The sequence below is a fragment of the Papio anubis genome, chromosome 3, assembly GCF_008728515.1.
Source record: "Papio anubis isolate 15944 chromosome 3, Panubis1.0, whole genome shotgun sequence".
Classification (NCBI taxonomy): domain Eukaryota; kingdom Metazoa; phylum Chordata; class Mammalia; order Primates; family Cercopithecidae; genus Papio; species Papio anubis.
The window spans coordinates 132,937,536-132,958,392 of NC_044978.1; the positions used below are offsets into that span (position 1 = coordinate 132,937,536).

Below are 20,857 nucleotides of genomic sequence, written 5' to 3' on the forward strand. Positions count from 1 at the left end.
TCGCCTCTAATCAGTACTTTCTTGATTTCAAAACCCAGCTTTGCCATTTACTGTTGTGTAATCTTGAGCAATTTACCCTTACATTTACTCATCTGTAAACCAGTATTAAGATCAATTACTTCGCCGGGCGCGGTGGCTCAAGCCTGTAATCCCAGCACTTTGGGAGGCCGAGACGGGCGGATCACGAGGTCAGGAGATCGAGACCATCCTGGCGAACACGGTGAAACCCCGTCTCTACTAAAAAATACAAAAAAACTAGCCGGGCGAGGTGGCGGGCGCCTGTAGTCCCAGCTACTCCGGAGGCTGAGGCAGGAGAATGGCGGGAACCCGGGAGGCGGAGCTTGCAGTGAGCTGAGATCCGGCCACAGCACTCCAGCCTGGGTGACAGAGCAAGACTCCGTCTCAAAAAAAAAAAAAAAAAAAAAAAAAGATCAATTACTTCAAGAGGTTACTGTCAGTAGTAAATGAGGTACATATATAGAAGAATGTGGCACAATGTCTGGTATAAGGCCCTATTCTCCCTTTTGCCCCTGTGTTCCTACACTGATTTTGTTTCTTATAGACTGTAAGGTCCCCCAAGGACAGGGACATGTCTTGTTTATTTTCTGAAGCACTCCAGCACTTAGTAGGGAGCTTTGCACAGAGTAGTTTTGCATTAAATAAGAAAAAAGTGAACAAACATTTGTTGAAGTTAATTGTGCTTAGGCTGTGGCACTAAATGAAAATGGAGAGACATGCCATGTTTTTGAGCATGAAAAAGATATGGGAAATGGTTTAGGAAGTTTCTGTGATATATCAGTTTATAGGGTAAGTGACTTTGATTCTACATAAACAATATTAATTTTTTGACCTGAAAGTCAAATATATAAAAAAATGAGCTTTGTGGTCAAACTTGCCATAACATATATTAATGTGAGCACTTCCTTCGAACTAATCACTATGGAAGGTCATTCTAATATTTTGCTTTCCTCAGAGCATTTGTTAGTAACTGTTTTGAGAGTTTGCTTAAGAGTCACATAAGAAAATCAACATAATTATTTTATAGCCAGATTTAAATTTTAAACCCAAAAGTTAACATATAATCAGCACTCCTCAACTTAGTGATATGCCATAGGTCAAAATGACTATTGCTCACTTCCCACAATCAAAGCATTAAAGTACAAAGATTTCCCAGTCCAATGATATACAGAAAAATATGGTATATGAGTGACATATATATGCTCTGAAGACAACTTTAAAATCCCAAAAGATATAATGAGCAATAGCAACACTATCTAATAAAGTCCTATAACATGTTTATCTGGAATAGGTTCATATTCATCTAGATATTTCTAGATAGATATTTAGCAATATGCTAATCACATTATTTTATAGTATGCATATATATGAGGTTTGCATGAACCCTATTACATATATTCATAATACTTATACACAAACGGGACAACCAGACAAACCAGGCTCATAGACTCCTGAACCCCTCAATATCTGCCAACCTTCTGGGTAAATTCAGGGTCAATAAGGACAAACCATCAATATCTTTATCTCCCATCTTTTTATCATCGCCTTTCCCATAATTTTCTCTTCTCCTTCACTTTAGTCCCTCATGCTCATAAACACAACTTAAGCCTTATTTTCACTCCAGATAGCTCAACCTCCAAAATCAGTAATGCAAACCTCCTATTTCCTGTTTTCAGCCCCTACTCTTCTAGCTTACTTGCTCATCTACTTCTGCCTCAAACATTCTTTAGCCTGCCTAACTACAGTCTCTAGTAACTCCTATTGTATTGCTGTTGCACATCCTAGCTTACCTTCCGATTGTCTCATCACTTTCATTACCATCATCCATGCCCAATTTACCATTGTTTTTACCTGGACTATTGTAATAAATTCCTAATAGATTGCCCTACTTCTGTCTATCCCTCTCAAGAGCCTAGTAATCTTTTTAATACAGAAGTCACAACATAGCACTCTTCTGCTTAATACTGACTAATAGCTTCACTTAGAGTAAAAGTCAAAGTCCTCAAAATGATCTATCAATAGACACAATCTGCTGATCCTTTGTTTCCTTTGTGGCCTTATTTCCTTTCAATTCCATCTTGCTCAAGGCAATCCAACTGTACTGGCCTCTCAGCTGCTCATCAGACCAGGTATATTCACATCTCAAGGCCTTTGTACTGCTCTTCTCCTTGCCTGGAATACTCTTCTCTCAAGTGTTTTCATGGCTTGCTGCCTCACTTCCTTCAAGTCTCTACTCAAAAGTCTTCCTGTCAATGAAGCATTTTAACTGTCCTATTTAAACAAGCAAATGCCACTCCTCTACTTCTGCCTTGCCCTGCTTTATTTTACTTCACAGAATATATCACCATCTGACATACTACATATTTTCTTTTCTTTTTTTATTGGCTGTTGTTTATTGTATTTCCATTAGAATATAAGAATCATAAGGGCAGAGATTTTCATCTATTGTTCACTGTACCTAGAACAATTACTCCTAGTAGGCACTGAATAATTACTAATACTTGGATTTAATGAATTCAACTTAATAGTTCATGGTCCATTATTTTATCCATACTTTTCTCACCAAATTTTGTGTATGTAAATATCTGGATGATTAAGTTAATTCTTGAATGGGGCTTCACTAATGTCTAGATTTAGAACACCTTCTGAAGAGAAAATCTAGAATTATCCTGCAGCTGGAGAAATTAGACTGTGGCTGTTAGATGCCTACTGGAAAGATGTGCTTCTCCTAACCCAGTTATTCAGAAATACAGCCTTGACCTTTCGTTCTGACAAAATAAAAGTGTTTCTATGTAAATTCCCTTCTTGAAACCTATAAAAACAAAAATAATGAATGAGAGAAAAGAAACCTCCATCTTAAGTGAAGTAAGAGATGGCCATAACTGTGGACCACTGACTGTGAAGACTATTTGCCAAATTCAACAAAATGGGGGCTAAAATGCCAAGGGCCAACATATACATTATCATATTTCTCCAAATGTCACAGTGCTAAGAGGTCTATCCAAAATTTCCTTCACTGGGGTAGCTAGATCTGGTCAACATGGTCAAACCATTGCAGAATCTGGAAAAACTCTAGAGACCTAGGTTCACTCCCAAAGAATGGTAGGGAAAGCAAAGTTGAACGGGAAGTCATAATGATAAAACTTTTCCCCTTATCATTACCTTGGCCTTCAGACAGAGGAAGTCTGTCTCAAAGTGAGGCTGATGAATGTGCTATAGATGCCATGATCAATTTTGCAGCTACTGACCATAATCAGCTGAACAGAAACAGACATTAGACTTTGACAGCCTATGACAGAAAAAGACTCCATATTCCAATACGCTGGTCAAAGTTCTTCATCTAGGTCCAAATACAACCAAATATATTTCTCTGGGCCCAAATCTCCATTTAGCATGCATGCAAGAATATATAAGAAACTTCATTCAACATTTTATGACTCTGTTCTCCAAACTGGGATATACAAGGTATCTCAGTGTTTATGTTTAGTCCTTTTCCCCACTTAAAAGCCCTATATCTAAGTCGTTTTCATGAGACTTGCCTTATTCTCAACTCATATATTTTATGTCCCTATCACTCTTGGGTATTTATCATTTACTTTGTGCCTATTTCCTATCTTTATATTCATCCTTCCAAAAACTGAACTCATGTGAAAAAATGAACAGAAAGACACTTTTCTTTAATTACCTTCTCATTTTTTTTCTTTTTCAGTATATTAATGATTTCATTCTGAGAGTCTCAATTTCTTTTAAACCTATCTACCTTTTAGTTTCTATCTAATGTTTCTATGATCTTTATAATTTTCAAAAAAGTCTGTTTTCGAAGCATTGTCAACATTTACATATCTAAATGTGGCTAACATATTCTCATTTTATTACTATGCACTTTAAAATGGCATTGGCATATCCTTTTAAAATGACTACTATAACTTCTATTTCATCCTTACTTGTTATGATTAAGTCCAGAGAATCACAGCCCTTGTCACATTCTCTACTTTCTCAAAGAAGAGACTATCAGCAAGATCAGTTAAAAAAAAAGCATCAAAATTCTGCTTTGGCAGAATGACACTTCCAGAGACTACAAACGTAGTTTCTAATCATGACATTTATCTGCCTCTAGGCCAGATCTGAAACTTACATTAAAAGAGCAGCATTTTATATTCTTCTTCATCTACTGAAGACGTCTGTATTTGGCTCCCACAGAATTATATCTTATATTATAGTCTCATACCATGTTCTCCACCAGCCTTAAACCTAGTCACTCAAGGATTTCCAAGCAGGGCACTCTTCCACAGATCTCAACAGGTGTTATTTTACTTGCACAGCAAATAACATCTGTGTTAGTCTGTTTGTGTTGCTATAAAGAAATACTTAAGGCTGGGTCATTTATTTTAAAAAGAGGTTTAATTGACTCACGGTTCAGCAGGTACAGAATATCTGCCTCTGGTGAGGCCTCAGGAAGCTCACAATCACAGCAGAAGACAAAGGGGAGCAGGCACGTCACATGGCGAGAGTGGGAGCAAGAGTGAGGGGCAGAAGTGCCACACACTTTTAAACAAGCAGGTCTCGTGTGAACTCACAGCAAGAACTCACTCGTCACCAAGGGGATGGCACTAAGCCATTCATGAAGGATCCGCCCTCGTGGTCCAGACACCTCCCACCAGGCCCCAGTTCCAACACCAGGGACTACATTTCAACATGAAGTTTGGAGGGGACAAACATCCAAACCATATCAGCTTCCCAATGGCATATTCCAGCAATTAGTTTTATCTCAGCAAGTTCGCCCTGCCTAAGATTATATTTATCTATTTCCATTATACTTCAGGTTCACCTTATTGTTTTATCTGCCCTAGTAAAAAGGTATGACTGTTAAAAATTGTTTATAAGAGATTTTTAAATTTTTTTATTTTTAATTGTCATTATGGGTCCTTTAGTAGTCGTACATATTTATGGGGTATATGTGATTGAGAGATGCTGCTGAAACAAAGTTCATTACCTTTTAACATTTTAAAAAGAGATCCTTTTCAAAGTACTACAGGTACCAGAGGAACAAACTTGAGGGGGATTTTTTCTATTTAAAAAATCATTTATTTTAACTTTTCTGAGGTAAGACTGAAGTAATGTTGTTTTCTTATTTTCTCGTGTGAATCGCTGACATTTTTTTCAGCTACTGTTTTACTTCCAACTCAGATTTACAACTGATAGTCTCCAATTATCTCATTTTATCATTTTAACTGCGCAAACTAGAAAATCTAGTTTTAGATCCTTTCGTAGGATGCTACTTGATACTCATACCATTTTAACCTTTCTTCAAAGTCATAGCCTCAACTGGGAGAAGAGATGAAAACATTCCTTTAAGCACCCAAACCAAGTGTCTCTGATTTTATCATTCATTGCTATATGAATCAGCAAAGAGTATGTTATGGTCTGTAAACCTGATAATCTTCAAGAAACCTCCTGAGGAAATCTCATACCAGCTCCATCATGATTTACCTCAATATAAATGAGGACGAAATAAGATGGCTTCCTTATTTTCCCATATCTGAGAGATTTGTTTGGATGTTTACCCTCTGATTCTCAATTCTAGGTCTTTGGAGACCTACAGGCATTTACCTAATATATACAGGGTATATTATAAAATTAACAATGTATAAAAAGACTTAGATAGTATTGTCAAGGACTCCTTTATAGGTTTTTAAAATATTCTCCTTTACTGATGATTGCTACCAAAAACTAATATATGGGACTTAAAATCTGAGGTTGAGCTTCAAACTGTGCCAGACACAAAGGAGACAAAAAGACACAGTAATATTGTCTTCAGGAATTTGCAATCTAGTTAGTAAGCTAGCACTCCTGATCACAGCTATATGCACTTACTCCTGCTGTAACATCAGGCTTCTGTAGTAAGGGTGATGTGGCCAGTTGACCATAGCACTGGGCTCATGCAAGTATTTTTGAGACGACTTTATAGCAACAAGAAAACATAAAATTGCTATTATTCTTGAATCTTATAAGGCTATATTTCAATATAATAAACATTTGAAATAATAGATTTCATAAGAATAACTCACTACACATAGGAATAATAATCTGAGGGTTATATTCATACGGAATTTTTATGAGAAAGAATTAAATAAAATCTTCTGTCTAAAATTACAGCAATACTGAAAATTAAAAACCAAGTTGCTTACTTTTACTATGATAAGCCTAGCCAGGTTTTCGCATCTCGGTTGATCATTTTCTGTATACTCTACTTCAAACAGGGTATTATAATTTTCTAGAATTTTAGCCATTATCTTGTTGCACAGGTCCTGTTCCTTCATGCCTTCAAGCCCAGGTGGCACACTAGAAACAAGAAAGGGAAAGAGAGGAATTACTTAGTAAACACAACAATGCCTGCTAGCTGACTCAGACTTGTATTTTGAAATCTCCTGAATAATTAGCCTTCTTATAGGGATGTATGGGATTTTCAACAAGCTCTATGGTAACATGCATGACATTGTTGGAGCAATTGGAGAGTTCCCAAGTTCTGAATCAATAGCTTGGGCTGAATAAGGAAAATATAGGCTGTTCAGGAAGACGATAGAGATGAATACTGAGGCCAGTGGTGCTTTGAATATATTAAAAATTATTATACATAATATTTATATAAAAGTAAAAAAAGAATGAGGGTTTTCACAACAGAAATAGCCACACAAATAATAGGAACACAGTCTTTATTTAAGGATTTCTTAGATAATGCACAAAAAGTACAAACCTTAAAGGTAGAAATGAATCCTTCTGGGGAAAAATAATGATAATTGTTGAACTAAGTGACAAGAGCATGGAAGGTCTATTACACTATTCTCTCTTCTTTTGAATGTACTTAAATTTTTTCACAATAAAAAGAGTTGAAAATATATCTGAATGCAGAATACCCCACAAACAAGGTAAAAAGATAGTTTACAGGTACATTTCTGCAGTAACATGTATAACTGACAAACATTAGTAGTTACACTATGTAAAGAATCCCTACTAATCAATAGATAGGTCCAAAAGAAAAAGAGATGAAAGACATGAGTTGGAAATGTTGCAGAATAGTTAATAACCTTACGAAAAGATACTTAGCTTCACTGAATAACCAGAGAAATACATTTAAAAAGCACCACTCAGGTCTCGTTTACTACTTATCTGTATTAATTTTCTGAGGTAGTTGTAACAAATTACCATATACTAAGTGACTTAAAACAACAGAAAGTCCTGTCTTCCAGTTCTGGAGGCCAAAAGAACAAAATCAGTATCACTGGGGCAAAATAAAGGTGTCAGCGGGGCTATACTCCCTGTGAAAGCTCCAGGGGAGAAGCTGTTCCTTGCCTCCCCTAGCTTCTGGTGGCTGCCAGCATTGCTTGACTACAGGTGCATCACATCAATCTTTAATCAGGGCCAGCATCTGCAAATCTCTCTCTGCCCCATCATCACATGGCCTTCTCTACATGTGTATAATCTCCCTCTACCCCATTCTTATAAGAATACACGTGACTGCATTTCGCGTCCACTCCCCTATCCCTTAAAAATGCAGGATAATCCTTATATCTCAAGATCCCTATCTTAATCACATCTGCAAAGCTCTGTTTTCCAAATAAAGTAACATTTACACATTCCAGGGATTATGACCTGATATCTTTAGGAGATAGTATTTAACCTCCTAGACTATCTTGGGATACACACCCTAAGGCCCCCTTCACTTGGGTGTAGATAGAACCTGTGACCTGCTTCTGATTAATACGATTTGGCAAAGGTGATAGGATGTCACTCCCATGCTTATGTTACAATAGATGCAACTCGTGAGAGATTCTCCCATGGGCCTTAAAGATATAAGCAGTCAAGTTGTGAGATGGCTGTAAGAGGATCATGTGGCAGGGAAATATGGGACTTCAGGGGGGCTACAGCCATAAGAACACAATAAGATGCTAGGGTGGTTACTCATGCAGCTGCAAAGAAATGAACTCTGCCAACAACGTGAATGAGCTTGGAAGCAAATCATTCCCCAAACTCAAGTCTTTAGATGAAAATGCAACCCAGTTAATACTGTGAATTTGGCACTGTAAGATCAAGAGCAGAGGATTCAGTTAAGTTGTGCCCATATTCCTGACCCCTAGAAACTGTGAGCAAATGTTTGTTGTGTTAAGCCACTAAATGTGTGGTAATTCGTTACACTACCATACAAAGTTTGGTACTAGGAAAGGGGATGCTGCTGTAACAAATATCTAAAATGTGGAAGAGGCTTGGGAACTGGGTAGTGGAAGGAGACTGGGCAGCATCATAGAGAAGGGCTAAAGTGCCTTGAACCAGTTCTCAACTGACCCCTGGACCTTAAGGACACCACTGATGAGGGCTCAGAAGGAAATGAGGAATATGTTACTGGAAATTGGAGCGATGGAGACCCTTGTGATGGTGGCAGAAAACTTAAGGAAATTGTACCCCCATAGTTATGTGACAAGATAAACTTGTAAGCAATGGTCTTAGATATACGGTTAACGTTATTTCCAAGCAATGGTTTGAAAGCACCACCTAGTTTCTTACCACTTACAGTAAAATGCAAGAGGAGAAAGAGAAAGAAATTGAGAGAACTTATACAAAAATGAAAGGGGACATGATTTTAAAAATTTTCAGCTTCTCCAAATAAAAAAGACACTAAAATTAAGAAATTCACTGTCAAGAAAGCAGGCTCTATAGAAAAAGTTGAGAGTGTGACTGTATATCCTTTTGCTAAAATCTCAGAAAGATCAAAAACTGGTATTATACAGTCAGGCAAAGGTCCCTTTCAAGTGATGAAGGGTGTGCTTCACAGATCCTGTCGATCAAATCAGAGGGCCTCTAGGAATTTAAAAGCATCATCCCTCAGCCATTTGAGCATGAGCCAAAGATGCAAAAGGGATTATTTTTAAAAGATCTGTGGACATGCCTTTCTTACAATGAAGTGAATCTCCATAAAATCCACAGAATACTAACAAAGTTTTTGAAAAATTCATTTCAGCAAAAACACTGCCAACGTGGAATCAAAGGGACAGAGAGAATACAAAATGAAATGACGATGCTGGTGCCCCCAAATTCTATTGGCAGGAAGCAGGCTGACAAAACTACTCAGCTGCAAACATGAGTAGTTTCATTAAAAATAAAGCATGACTTAGAGGGCAGAACCAAGAATCTGAGGGCTGTTACATAAAAATCATAGGGGGCCATTGTTTTGGACTAAGCCCAACAAACCAGATTAAAAATCTAAATGGAGTCACCCTTGCTAAAATTCCACATCACCAAATCAAAACTAAGTTGTTATCTGACTTTCTAAAATCAGGAAAGAGAGAAAATATCCAACTTCCCGAACAGGAGCTTCCATTGGCATGACAGTGAAATTTCCTGTTTTAATCCTTAACCTGAAAACAACCTAATGTTAACCAAACTGTTATTTTTCTATTATCTTGTCTCCCAGCTCCCACCATATAAGGAAAGTAACATGACTGATACACTTTTTGTTCTTTGCTTCTGCTTTCTTAAGGCCTTTTTCTGTCTATAAAACAAACCTCTTTGCTCGACTCATTGGGACACTTATCTACTTAGTGGAATGAAGCATTGCATGATTCTAGAACTACACATAAAGCCAATTCAGATCTTTAAACTAAATTTGTTGTAATTTTGTCTTCTGACAGATACAGTGACCAATGAAGGGACTGTATGACTGAATGAAGAAGGTTACCGATGTCTCTGAGACTCCTTGAGGAACACAGGAAAGATACTGCTAACCTCCCCTTTAAGTGGTTGGGGGTGGGTCCCCTGTCTTCCTCCTGGAGCCCTGAGAATCATGTGTAAGTTCCTCTTAGGTCTGGGCTCCGCTCTCTTTTGTATTTGAGTACTCTGATCTCTTTGGCTTTTGGGGTACCAATGGGTAGTCTGTGCTATGGCAGGGCACATAACCTTTCGTTTGCAGTGACTAAACAGTCACTGGCAAAAAAAAAAGCTGCAGTTTTTAAGGTAACTGCCATCAGCTGCACTAACTGGTTATTACTGCAGCGGGGCTCTTTACTTCTTCTTTTCTTGTGTGCTGAGATTTCAGTGCCAAAGCCATCTTGGCTCTAACATCCAAGATCCAACATAAAAATAAGATCCCTAATTTCTAAAGATGTCAGTACTCTGCCTTCTGGTACACCTGACTTTCTCAAGGATAAAAATTATGCCCACAAAAGTTGCAAAGATTTACAAAAGTGGCAGAATCTTACTACAGATAATTCAGAATTACAATGGCCATTATATGAAATATCCTAGATGAAAAAAAAACTGTTCTTCTAAGAAATGCACTTGAATCCCAAGCCTCTTGAATTAGGCAGAGAGAATGGGATTGTTATTCTAACTGACATTTAGAAATGTCAAAGAGTTTGAATGTTGGCTTGCCTCAAGCATTCTTATACACCAGTAACAGACAGAGAGCCAAATCATGAATGAACTCCCATTCACAATAGCTTCAAACAGAATAAAATACCTAGGAATCCAACTTACAAGGGATGTAAAGGACCTCTTCAAGGAGAACTACAAACCACTGCTCAGTGAAATAAAAGAGGACACAAACAAATGGAAGAACATACCATGTTCATGGATAGGAAGAATCAATACTGTGAAAATGGCCATACTGCCGAAGGTAATTTATAGATTCAATGCCATCTCCATCAAGCTACCAATGAGTTTCTTCACAGAATTGGAAAAAAAACTGCTTTAAAGTTCATATGGAACCAAAAAAGACCCTGCAATGCCAAGACAATCCTAAGTCAAAAGAACAAAGCTGGAGGCATCACGCTACCTGACTTCAAACTATACTACAAGGTTACAGTAACCAAAACAGCATGATACTGGTACCAAAACAGAGATATAGACCAATGGAACAGAACAGAGCACTCAGAAATAGTACTACACATCTACAGCCATCTGATCTTTGACAAACCTGAGAAAAACAAGAAATGGGGAAAGGATTCCCTATTTAATAAATGGTGCTGGGAAAATTGGCTAGCCATAAGTAGAAAGCTGAAACTGGATCCTTTCCTTACTCCTCACACGAAAATTAATTCAAGATGGATTAGAGACTTAAATGTTAGACCTAAAACCATAAAAACCCTAGAAGAAAACCTAGGTAATACCATTCAGGACATAGGCATGGGCAAGGACTTCATGTCTAAAACACCCCAAGCAATGGCAACAAAAGCCACAATTGACAAATTGGATCTAATTACACTAAAGAGCTTCTGCACAGCAAAAGAAACTACCATCAGAGTGAACAGGCAACCTACAGAATGGGAGAACATTTTTGCAATCTACTCATCTGACAAAGGGCTAATATCCAGAATCTATAAAGAACTCAATCAAATTTACAAGAAAAATACAAACAACCCCATCAAAAAGTGGGCAAAGGATACGAACAGACATTTCTCAAAAGAAGACATTCATACAGCCAACAGACACATGAAAAAATGCTCATCATCACTGGCCATCAGAGAAATGCAAATCAAAACCACAATGAGATACCATCTCACACCAGTTAGAATGGCAATCACTAAAAAGTCAGGAAGCAACAGGTGCTGGAGAGGATGTAGAAAAATAGGAACACTTTTACACTGTTGGTGGGACTGTAAACTAGTTCAACCATTGTGGAAAACAGTGTGGCGATTCCTCAAGGATCTAGAACTAGAAATACCATTTGACCCAGCCATCCCACTACTGGGGATATACCCAAAGGATTATAAATCATGCTGCTATAAAGACACATGTACACATATGTTTATTGTGGCACTATTCACAATAGCAAAGACTTGGAATCAACCCAAATGTCCATCAGTGACAGACTGGATTAAGAAAATGTGGCACATATACACCATGGAATACTATGCAGCCATAAAAAAGGGGTGAGTTTGTGTCCTTTGCAGGGACATGGATGCAGCTGGAAACCATCATTCTCAGCAAACTATCGCAAGAACAGAAAACCAAATACCGCATATTCTCACTCATAGGTGGGAACTGAACAATGAGATCACTTGGACACAGGAAGGGGATCATCACACACCGGGTCCTATTGTGGGGAGTGGGTAGAGGGTAGGGATAGCATTAGGAGATATACCTAACGTAAATGATGAGTTAATGGGTGCAGCACACCAAAATGACACATGTATATATATGTAACAAACCTGCACCTTGTGCACATGTACCCTAGAAATTAAAGTATAAAAATAAAAAAAAAAAGAAATGTCAAAGAGGCTGGGCATGGTGGCTCATGCCTGTAATCCCAGCACTTTGGGAGGCTGAGGTGGGTGGATCACCTGAGGTTAGGAGTTCGAGACTAGCCTGGACAACATGGTGAAACCCCACCTCTACTAAAAATACAAACATTAACCGGGTGTGGTGGTGCAGGCCTGTCATCCCAGCTGCTTGGGAGGCTGAGGGACGAGGATCACTTGAACCTAGGAGGCACAGGTTGCAGTGAGCCAAGATTACGCCACTGCACTCCAGCCAGCGTGACAGAGTGAGACTCCATCTCAAAAAATAAATAAATAAATAAATAAATAAGTAGAAATGTCAAAAAAAAAATAGGATTCTAAAATTGCTTTTTAAGAAATGTATCGTGAAGGCTAATAAAAAGCTAACAATGCAAGATATCACCCATACCAAAGATGGTAAAGCCTGCCTGACTCCTACTGCTCCCTTCTATCCTACCTTGCCTGAATATTCATAGGCTACTAACTCTCTGAATTGCCTACCTTCTTTGAAAAAAATAGTCTCCTTATAAGGTGAAAAATTGAGCTTTGATATCAACAATACACTGATGCAAAAATTTGGTTTCCTGTTTTAAAACAAGGTTTTTTTTTTAGTATTTATCTGTTCTTAGTAAAAAATGGTGAGAACTTCTTGGTAACTGGCCTAGGAAACAAATAATCTGAGTCTTATCAAAATAATCCACGTGCCTCATATTTTCCTTCTTAGGTTATTGATTACTTACGAAAACTTAATCTCCTCTCTACTAAAAGAGTTAAAGTTTTCCACAACTATATAACTGCTTTTAAAAATCTTACAATTATCACTTTGGTTAAATGAATGACTATTATTCACAGTGATTTGTGATCCTATTATTGATAAGTGTTTTGAACCTTTATTTTTGACAAACTTCCCAAAACTGAATTCAAAATTAAGTCATTTTGATCACAAACTAACTTTTGAACATTCCAGAAGGGCTCCTTAAAGTCTAAAAGAGAAATATTAAATCAATTAGGCTTGAGATGTTAAATTATATGTGGAAACATTGTCAAATAAGAAATGATGTTTAATCTTTGAGTTCCAATTGTATGGATATGTTTTTAATATGTGCTGCAAAAACCATATGAGCTATAAATCTGTTGTGCTATCAGTCATAACTTTATGTTAAAATGTTGTACATCACAGAAATAACCAAACTTCCTTGTCAAGTGTATCCTTATTACGAAGGATTCTCATCATGTTTTTAACATGGCCATTTTAAATCTTATCCACAGTTAACTGCTTTATTCTGATGCCTTTCTAAAAGCTTTCTGTAAACAACTATAATCTTAAAGCACTGTGTCTTCAAGATGGTTCACAGAAAAGATGGGAGGAACTCTGGCAAGTTCAGGTTTCTGCTAACCTTGAGATAACACTGGACTGGGTGAGAATTTCTAGAACTCTAATGAAGAAACTGATGAGTTTGTGAAACTGCTAACTAAGCTCAAATAGAGCAAGAATTAATTACATGAGACTAAATGAACTGATGAAGAAGAATTATGAATTTTTAAAGCTTTTAAAAATTTTGAAACATTGCTGGTTCTTTTAATGTTCTGTTTTTCAGATTTAAGGACACATTTTTTCTCTCTCTCTCTCTTTTCAACTATCCATAGTTTACAGCATTTTGGTAAAGGATACTTCTGTAAACAAAAATGGAAACATTTGTTTCTCCTCTCTACCTGACACCTCTGAAATTCAAAAACTATCCTAAGTATGTTTATTTTTACAGCACTATGATTATTTGCATAAGTTCAGTAAGAATTTGCTCTTGCTGGGCATGGTGGCTCACTTGTGCAATCTCAACTACTTTGAAGACTGCGTGGGAGGTGCACTTAAGGCCAGGAGTTTGAGATCATCCTGGGCAACATAGTGAGACCCTCATTTTAAAAATTAGTTGGGCATCATGGCATATGCCTATGGTTCCAGCTACCCAAGAGCCTGAAGCGGGAGAACCTCTTGAGCTTAGAAGTTTGAAGCTGCAGCAAGCTATGATCATACCACTACACTGCAGGGTGGGTGACAGAGCAAGACCCTAGTTCCTCTTTTTAAAAAAAGAATTTGCTCTCTTTATAACATGACGTAACCAGAAACATTGGTTTTATTACCAAGGGTTTGACTGGAATGTCCTATTTGAAAATGTGGATAGACTGCCTAGCTTCAAGGGTTCCCTGCCTTACAGCCAGTGAGTAAAAAGTTGCCACTTCCTGGCAGGCCCAGGAACCTCGAGATATTAGATGCTGTAGGCAAAGTCTGATGATTATACTTGATTAAGATTATAGTTGTTTATATTGGTTTGACTTCCTAGAGTTAAGATGCTTTTAAAAGTCCAATCTGGCAGGGCATGGTGGCTCACGCCTGTAATCCTAGCACTTTGGGAGGCCAAGGCAGGTAGATCACCTGAGGTCAGGAGTTCAAGACCCACCTGGCCAACATGGTGAAGCCCTGTCTCTACTGAAAATACAAAAAATTAGCTGCGCGTGGTGGCAGGCACCTATAGTCCCAGCTACTCAAGAGGCTGAGGCATAACAATTGCTTGAACCCAGAAGGCAGAGGTTGCAGTGAGCCGAGATCATGCCATTGCACTCCAGCCTTGGCAACAACAGCGAAACTCTGTCTCAAAAAAAAAAAAAAAAAAAGTCCCAACTGAGATCCCTTGTCAAAATTCTAGCAAAGGAAATGTAAAAGGAACCTCTGTGGGTTATTCTTGCTGCACTTATGTAAATACCTCAGACCAATTTTTATGAGACTAAACTTACTTTGCAAACAAATTAGTCTTACCCTGATTATCTTTGGTAGGAATGGGGGTGACTGTAGAGAGAAAAATTATGTTTCAAAAGAAAACTACATTATACCTGTAAAATGTTCATTGTTTTTGAGTTTTTATTATCAACTGTAGACTGAACTGGATCCTAAATTCTTCCAGTTCCCTCCAAAATCTGGCTACAACTAAGAACAAAAACTGCTAAACTGGACAACTCAACATAAATTTCAAGGGACAAGTCTCATGTCTGATGTGTGAACTACACGGAGAGTTGAATATAACGCCTGCTAGCACAATCAGAGACATTCAACTGCAAATGAGGACGAGAAGTTGCCAACTTCATGCTGTGGAGTTTTTCCCAAGATGCATGGAATGAGACTCCCTATCGTAATAAGACTCTTGCTCCTCTTCATTTTTCCATGTGTAGGCCTACTTCTTTCTCTTGGAAAGATAAGGCTGTAGTTAGAATTCCCCAGTCAGTAGTTTTTGGGGGTCACTTAACAAGGCTGGATGTCTCATATCAAACCCAAATATTTATACAATCAAAGAGATCCTATAGTGTACCTAGTGGGAAGCTTTAGCAACATCCCTAATGCGACTGTTTGTTCAAATTGTACTAGTGGTCTGTGAGAAATGGGAAAGTTCTTCTTCAAAGATTATAAAAAGTCACATTTTCTTACTATAAGATTGCTATCCACTGTCAGTATATATACACACTATATATATATACTGTGTGTGTATGTGTGTATATATATACTATATATGATATATATAATATATACACAATATATTATAATATATAGTATATATAATATATAACATATAGTATATATATACCACACATAGAAATTACAAAGATGGGTTTTCTATTAAGTACAGACGTACATTATACATACAGATATACACTAAATTAATGGTGTTAAAATTTAATGGAGGCAAGGAATGATTAGGAAAAAAAAAGCCTAAAAAGGCTCTTTAGAAGAAGAATAATGCAAAAAAAATTGAGAAACCTGCTCTAGTCCCTGCAGTATATTACTATTTTATTTTATTTTGAGACGGAGTCTCGCTCTGTTGCCCAAGCTGGAGTGCAGTGGCCGGATCTCAGCTCACTGCAAGCTCCACCTCCCGGGCTTACGCCATTCTCCTGCCTCAGCCTCCTGAGTAGCTGGGACTACAGGCACCCGCCACCTCGCCCGGCTAGTTTTTTGTATTTTTTTTTTAGTAGAGACGGGGTTTCACCGGGTTAGCCAGCCTGGTCTCGATCTCCTGACCTCGTGATCCGCCCGTCTCGGCCTCCCAAAGTGCTGGGATTACAGGCTTGAGCCACCGCGCCCGGCCTGCAGTATATTACTATGAATGTTAAATACTGGCTCCTAATATAAGATCAACCTGGAGGTAACTAAACAATGCAGAAAAGAGCAGGGCTCTTGGAGCAAGGGGCTAGCTGGAAGGGTCAAGGCATGTTTTCAGGATCCTGAGTTAGAAAATGGGGGCTCAGGTTCTGGCTTCACAATTCATAACTTTAAACCCTAGTTTCTTCTATTGTAAAATAGAACTGTTGATAATATTAATGTTGTAGAGGTCTTATGAAGATCAAATTCTTAAAATAAGAAAAATAAGAAAATAAAGTTTAAAAAGTTATGTGAAGGAAGCTTTGCAAAATTATGGGGTCAGAAAAGAGTCAGTAGTTGCCAGTGGCTGGGGTAAGAGGAAGAGTCAACTAAAAGTGACACGAAGGAATTGTTTGGAATGATGGAAATGGCCTGTATCTTTTTTTTTTTTTTTTTTTTTTGAGACAGAGTCTCACTCTGTCACCCAGGCTGGAGTGCAGTGGCATGATCTCAGCTCACTGCAACCTCCGCCTCCTGGGTTCAAGCAATTCTCCCGCCTCAGCTTCCTGAGTAGTTGGGATTACAGGCACATGCCACCACGCCTGGCTAAATTTTGTACTTTTAGTAGAGACTGGGTTTCACCATGTTGGCCAGGCTGGTCTCGAACTCCCGACCTCAGATGATCCAACCACCTCGGCCTCCCAAAGTGCTGAGATTACAGGTGTGAGTCACCGTGCCAGCCTGCGCTGTATCTTGATTGTGGTAGTGGTTATGACTGTCTGAGAACAATGTACTAAAAAAGATGCATATTACAGCATGTAGATTGTACTTCAGGAAAACTAACTCTCTAAAATAATGCTTTGCAAACTGGTATTAAACTAAATCTTTCTAGTCCTGATCTCTTTTGAGAATCAAAGTTCAAGACTAAACGTTTATTCACTGTAAATATCAATTTGCTAAGTTTCTAGACATTCTTTCTACCTACAATAATTTTTTTTATAAAACTAATATTTTTGTAGTTTTCTTCAAAACTTTCTAACCTTGCTATTCAACATTAGTTATCCTCACCTTTGTTTCATTGATGACTTTTATGTGTATAAGCCTTCTGTGTCTTAATCTAAGTCATTAATAAAAAGGTCTAATAAGTAAATAAAGAGCAATAAGATACTTCATTTGTAACCCCTCTTGGTATTGGCATCATTTGATCAAGCAATACCCTTAACATGATTGTTCACCCAAGCCCAAATATACCTAATTGCATTATCACCTGATCAAATTGCTCCATCTTAACCACATAAATTCCATGCAGATACTATGTCCTTAATTGATTTGCAATTTAAAAAATGCTGACACATTGAAACATTCTCCCTTATGTAGTTCCTTGCCAGAAAAAGAAATAAAAAGTCTATTATCGAAAGCAATCACTTGAGGCCAGGTTTAACAACCATTTTAAAAGATGTAAAAGTTTCCAAATTTGTACTCTCCTGTCTCTGAATCTACTTTGATGGTCCTATATTCCTTAATATGTTATAAACGAAAATTTAGTATAAACAAAAAGCTGGAAGATTTTTTTAAAAGATAACATTCAATTATAAAGTTCCTAATGTTTCTTAGAATTGAGGTGAGGCAATGGAAACTAAAATTTCCAGAACTGTTTTTGTACCTGGCCCCACCCTTGGCAATCTTCCCCTTCTCAAGAATTACTGACGTTGGTGTTTCCAGGAATTCAATTTATATTATGTATGTCAGCTTCCATTTTTCCCTCACATTACAGAGTTTATAAACAGTTCCACTTGTTAATCCAACTCATGAGTGCTACTCAAAAGCACTACAGAACATAAAACGTCATAAGTGAAAACTCTCGAGTACTACATCAACAATTACCCAACCATGTCTACATAGTAATCGATATTTTGGATACACTGGAAAAATTGACATTAATTTCTGAGATATTTTCGAATACCCTTATGTATGAAATCAAGTTACCAATCATTTGGGTGGATAAGTACTTTTTAAAGTTTTATACTGGATAACTAGATATGTTTTAATCTATTTTAGACACACGGTCTTAACAAAATTAGTAAAAAAGTAGTAAGCAATTATTATTCTTAAGGATAATTACTATTAAATCTGCAGTGATAAAAATCAGGTATTTTTTTTAAAAGACAAGGTCTTGTTATGTTACCCAGGCTGGAGAGGTGATCACTGTACAGTACCACCTTGAACTCCTAGGCTCAGGCAATCCTCCTGCCTCAGCCTCCTGAGTAGCTGGGACTATAGGTGTGCACTGCTGTACCCAGCTAAAAATTGGATCAAATTTAATTGATATTTAATTGTGCCACCATGCCCAGCTAAAAATCAGATCACTATTAACTGATATATGGAAGTACAAGATAATTGGGATATAATTACTATCATTTTTAGTTCTCAAAATATTTAGATGTTATATTACAACAAAGAGTAACTCCTATGTGTCTTACAGAAAAGCCATCAATAGTATAGAAGCAAGAAGAATACTGAAGTAAAGAGGTGGATGGGCTTTTTCTAATCTACTACCAGAATAAAGAGTGACAGTGTTAGCATCTTGAAGATAGATGTATACTATTTATCTGAAATAGTCAACAATTAGAAAGGAGCTGATTTATTCTGGATGAAGAAGAGTGGTCTAACTTAAAATATGGGTGAATTTTTCTGTAATTCCCATTTTTATACAAGGATGTGGCTGATGTTAAAGTAGCACATTAACAGTGAGGGGTCAATAACTCAATGGGTGGCCAACAAGGAAGAGTTATCAATTCTGTTATGGCCATCAGCTCTCTTTAAACCACAAGACCCATAGGCAGTCAGGGCATCTATGAAGTTTCAGAGAACCTGCATTAGATAGAGCAACTAAAATATTACAAGAGAAGACATGTAAAGGGAAGTGGGGCTCAGGTGCAAAGGTGTAAACCCCGTTGCCAGATCCTCTGTTATGCTGTAGGCTGGGAAGAGCAATGGGCTCAAGGGCCAGAACACCCACATCCCTGGGCTGCTGCTGCTGTTTATTGTATGTGTCACCCTGGACACCTGACCTCTGTAGAAACCTTCCCATTTTGAAAATCTGGGTTTTGTCCTAGATGATATATCAGATCCCTTCCATTTCTTTAATTCTACTTTTCTGAAGAAGCAGACGATGGGGTGGGGCAACTGGGAGACTTCTGTTGACATTAGAACACCAGTTATTGAATAAATGAGCAGGTGATTGTGTGGATGAGTTCTATCAACTCTGGCAAAATTAAAAACATTTTTAGAAACTCAACTTCAGGACAACTTCTCATTTTAAAGCAGGAGGGAAAAATATCATTTTTCCTTTAAATAAACTCAGGACCTTGCTTATAGAAACTTTTCAAATTAACGGTTAAAAGAGAATATAAGTCTCAGTGTTCAGATTACTTACAAATTTTGTTTACCAAAGGTGATTAGGATCAGACTTTTAGCAGTTTGAATGCCTCAAATAACTTTTAGTCTTATTTTTCATTATTTTCTCCCCTGTACCTTGGGGTCCAAGATGTAACAATACATTTTCAACCTCAGAACTCATGATGCTGGTTTTTTCCTTCTTTACTTATTAAATCTTATCCATCTTTCAATGTTCAATTAAGTTTTGTTCTTCTCTCCCATCAAAATCAATTGCTTCTTTCTTATTCTACAGAATTCACTTCACCTTCAATCACAGCATTTATTAGTTTCTTATATATCATAATTTGTTGTGAGGGTATTTATCTCCATTGCATTGTATCTTAAGGGCAGGGACTCTCTCCGACTCATCTTATATTTCCAACAGAGCCTAGTACTATGCATGATTTACAGGGAACTAAAATTTGCATACTCTTAGAAGTTGAACTTATTAATACTTTCATAGATCCTTTTCAACTTATTTAAAAAGTTACTTTCCTCTTTGTACATACATGGGCAACATGTTCCTAGGTTACAGTGTAAAATACAGTGTAAAGAATATACTCATGGTTCTTACCATTTGTATTAGAATAAATAGCATATATGACACCTTTCCTCTATAATGGTAATATTCCCCAAATCAGGAAGTTATAGGCCAAACCAGCAATCTTTTACATAAACAGCCATTGAGATGGAACAACCAGAATGCTTCCAAATGGGCTAAAGAAACATTGGCAAGGCCTGTCAGGGGAATAAATACCAAGAAACACATGTTCTTCACCAAGAGCTCAGCCTGTAATGTTACTAAAAATAAAGAAAAACTTGGCTCCTTCACTACTATAGTATCGATCCATTTGCAAGTCTCAGTGGGGTTGCATAATGGTGGCTATCAAAACAGAGAGAAAACAGCTCAGTGTCTCAATGTTATTTTAATAGTAGTTTGAAAGAAACTTCATTCCATGCCCAGCTTCATGCTATTTGACAGCAGTAAGGCCTAAACTTGCCGGAT

General features: G+C 37.5%; 1 protein-coding gene across 10 annotated transcripts in view; it reads right to left on the bottom strand.

The window, feature by feature from the left end:
* FAM13A (family with sequence similarity 13 member A) overlaps positions 1-20,857 on the bottom strand; it is a 388,692-nt gene that overhangs the window by 211,039 nt on the left and 156,796 nt on the right. For all 10 annotated transcript variants that reach the window (XM_021939093.2, XM_021939091.2, XM_021939090.2 and 7 more), the window contains one exon: positions 6,207-6,360. In XM_021939093.2, the coding sequence (XP_021794785.2) occupies positions 6,207-6,360 (154 nt within the window). The remainder of the gene's footprint in view (positions 1-6,206; positions 6,361-20,857) is intronic.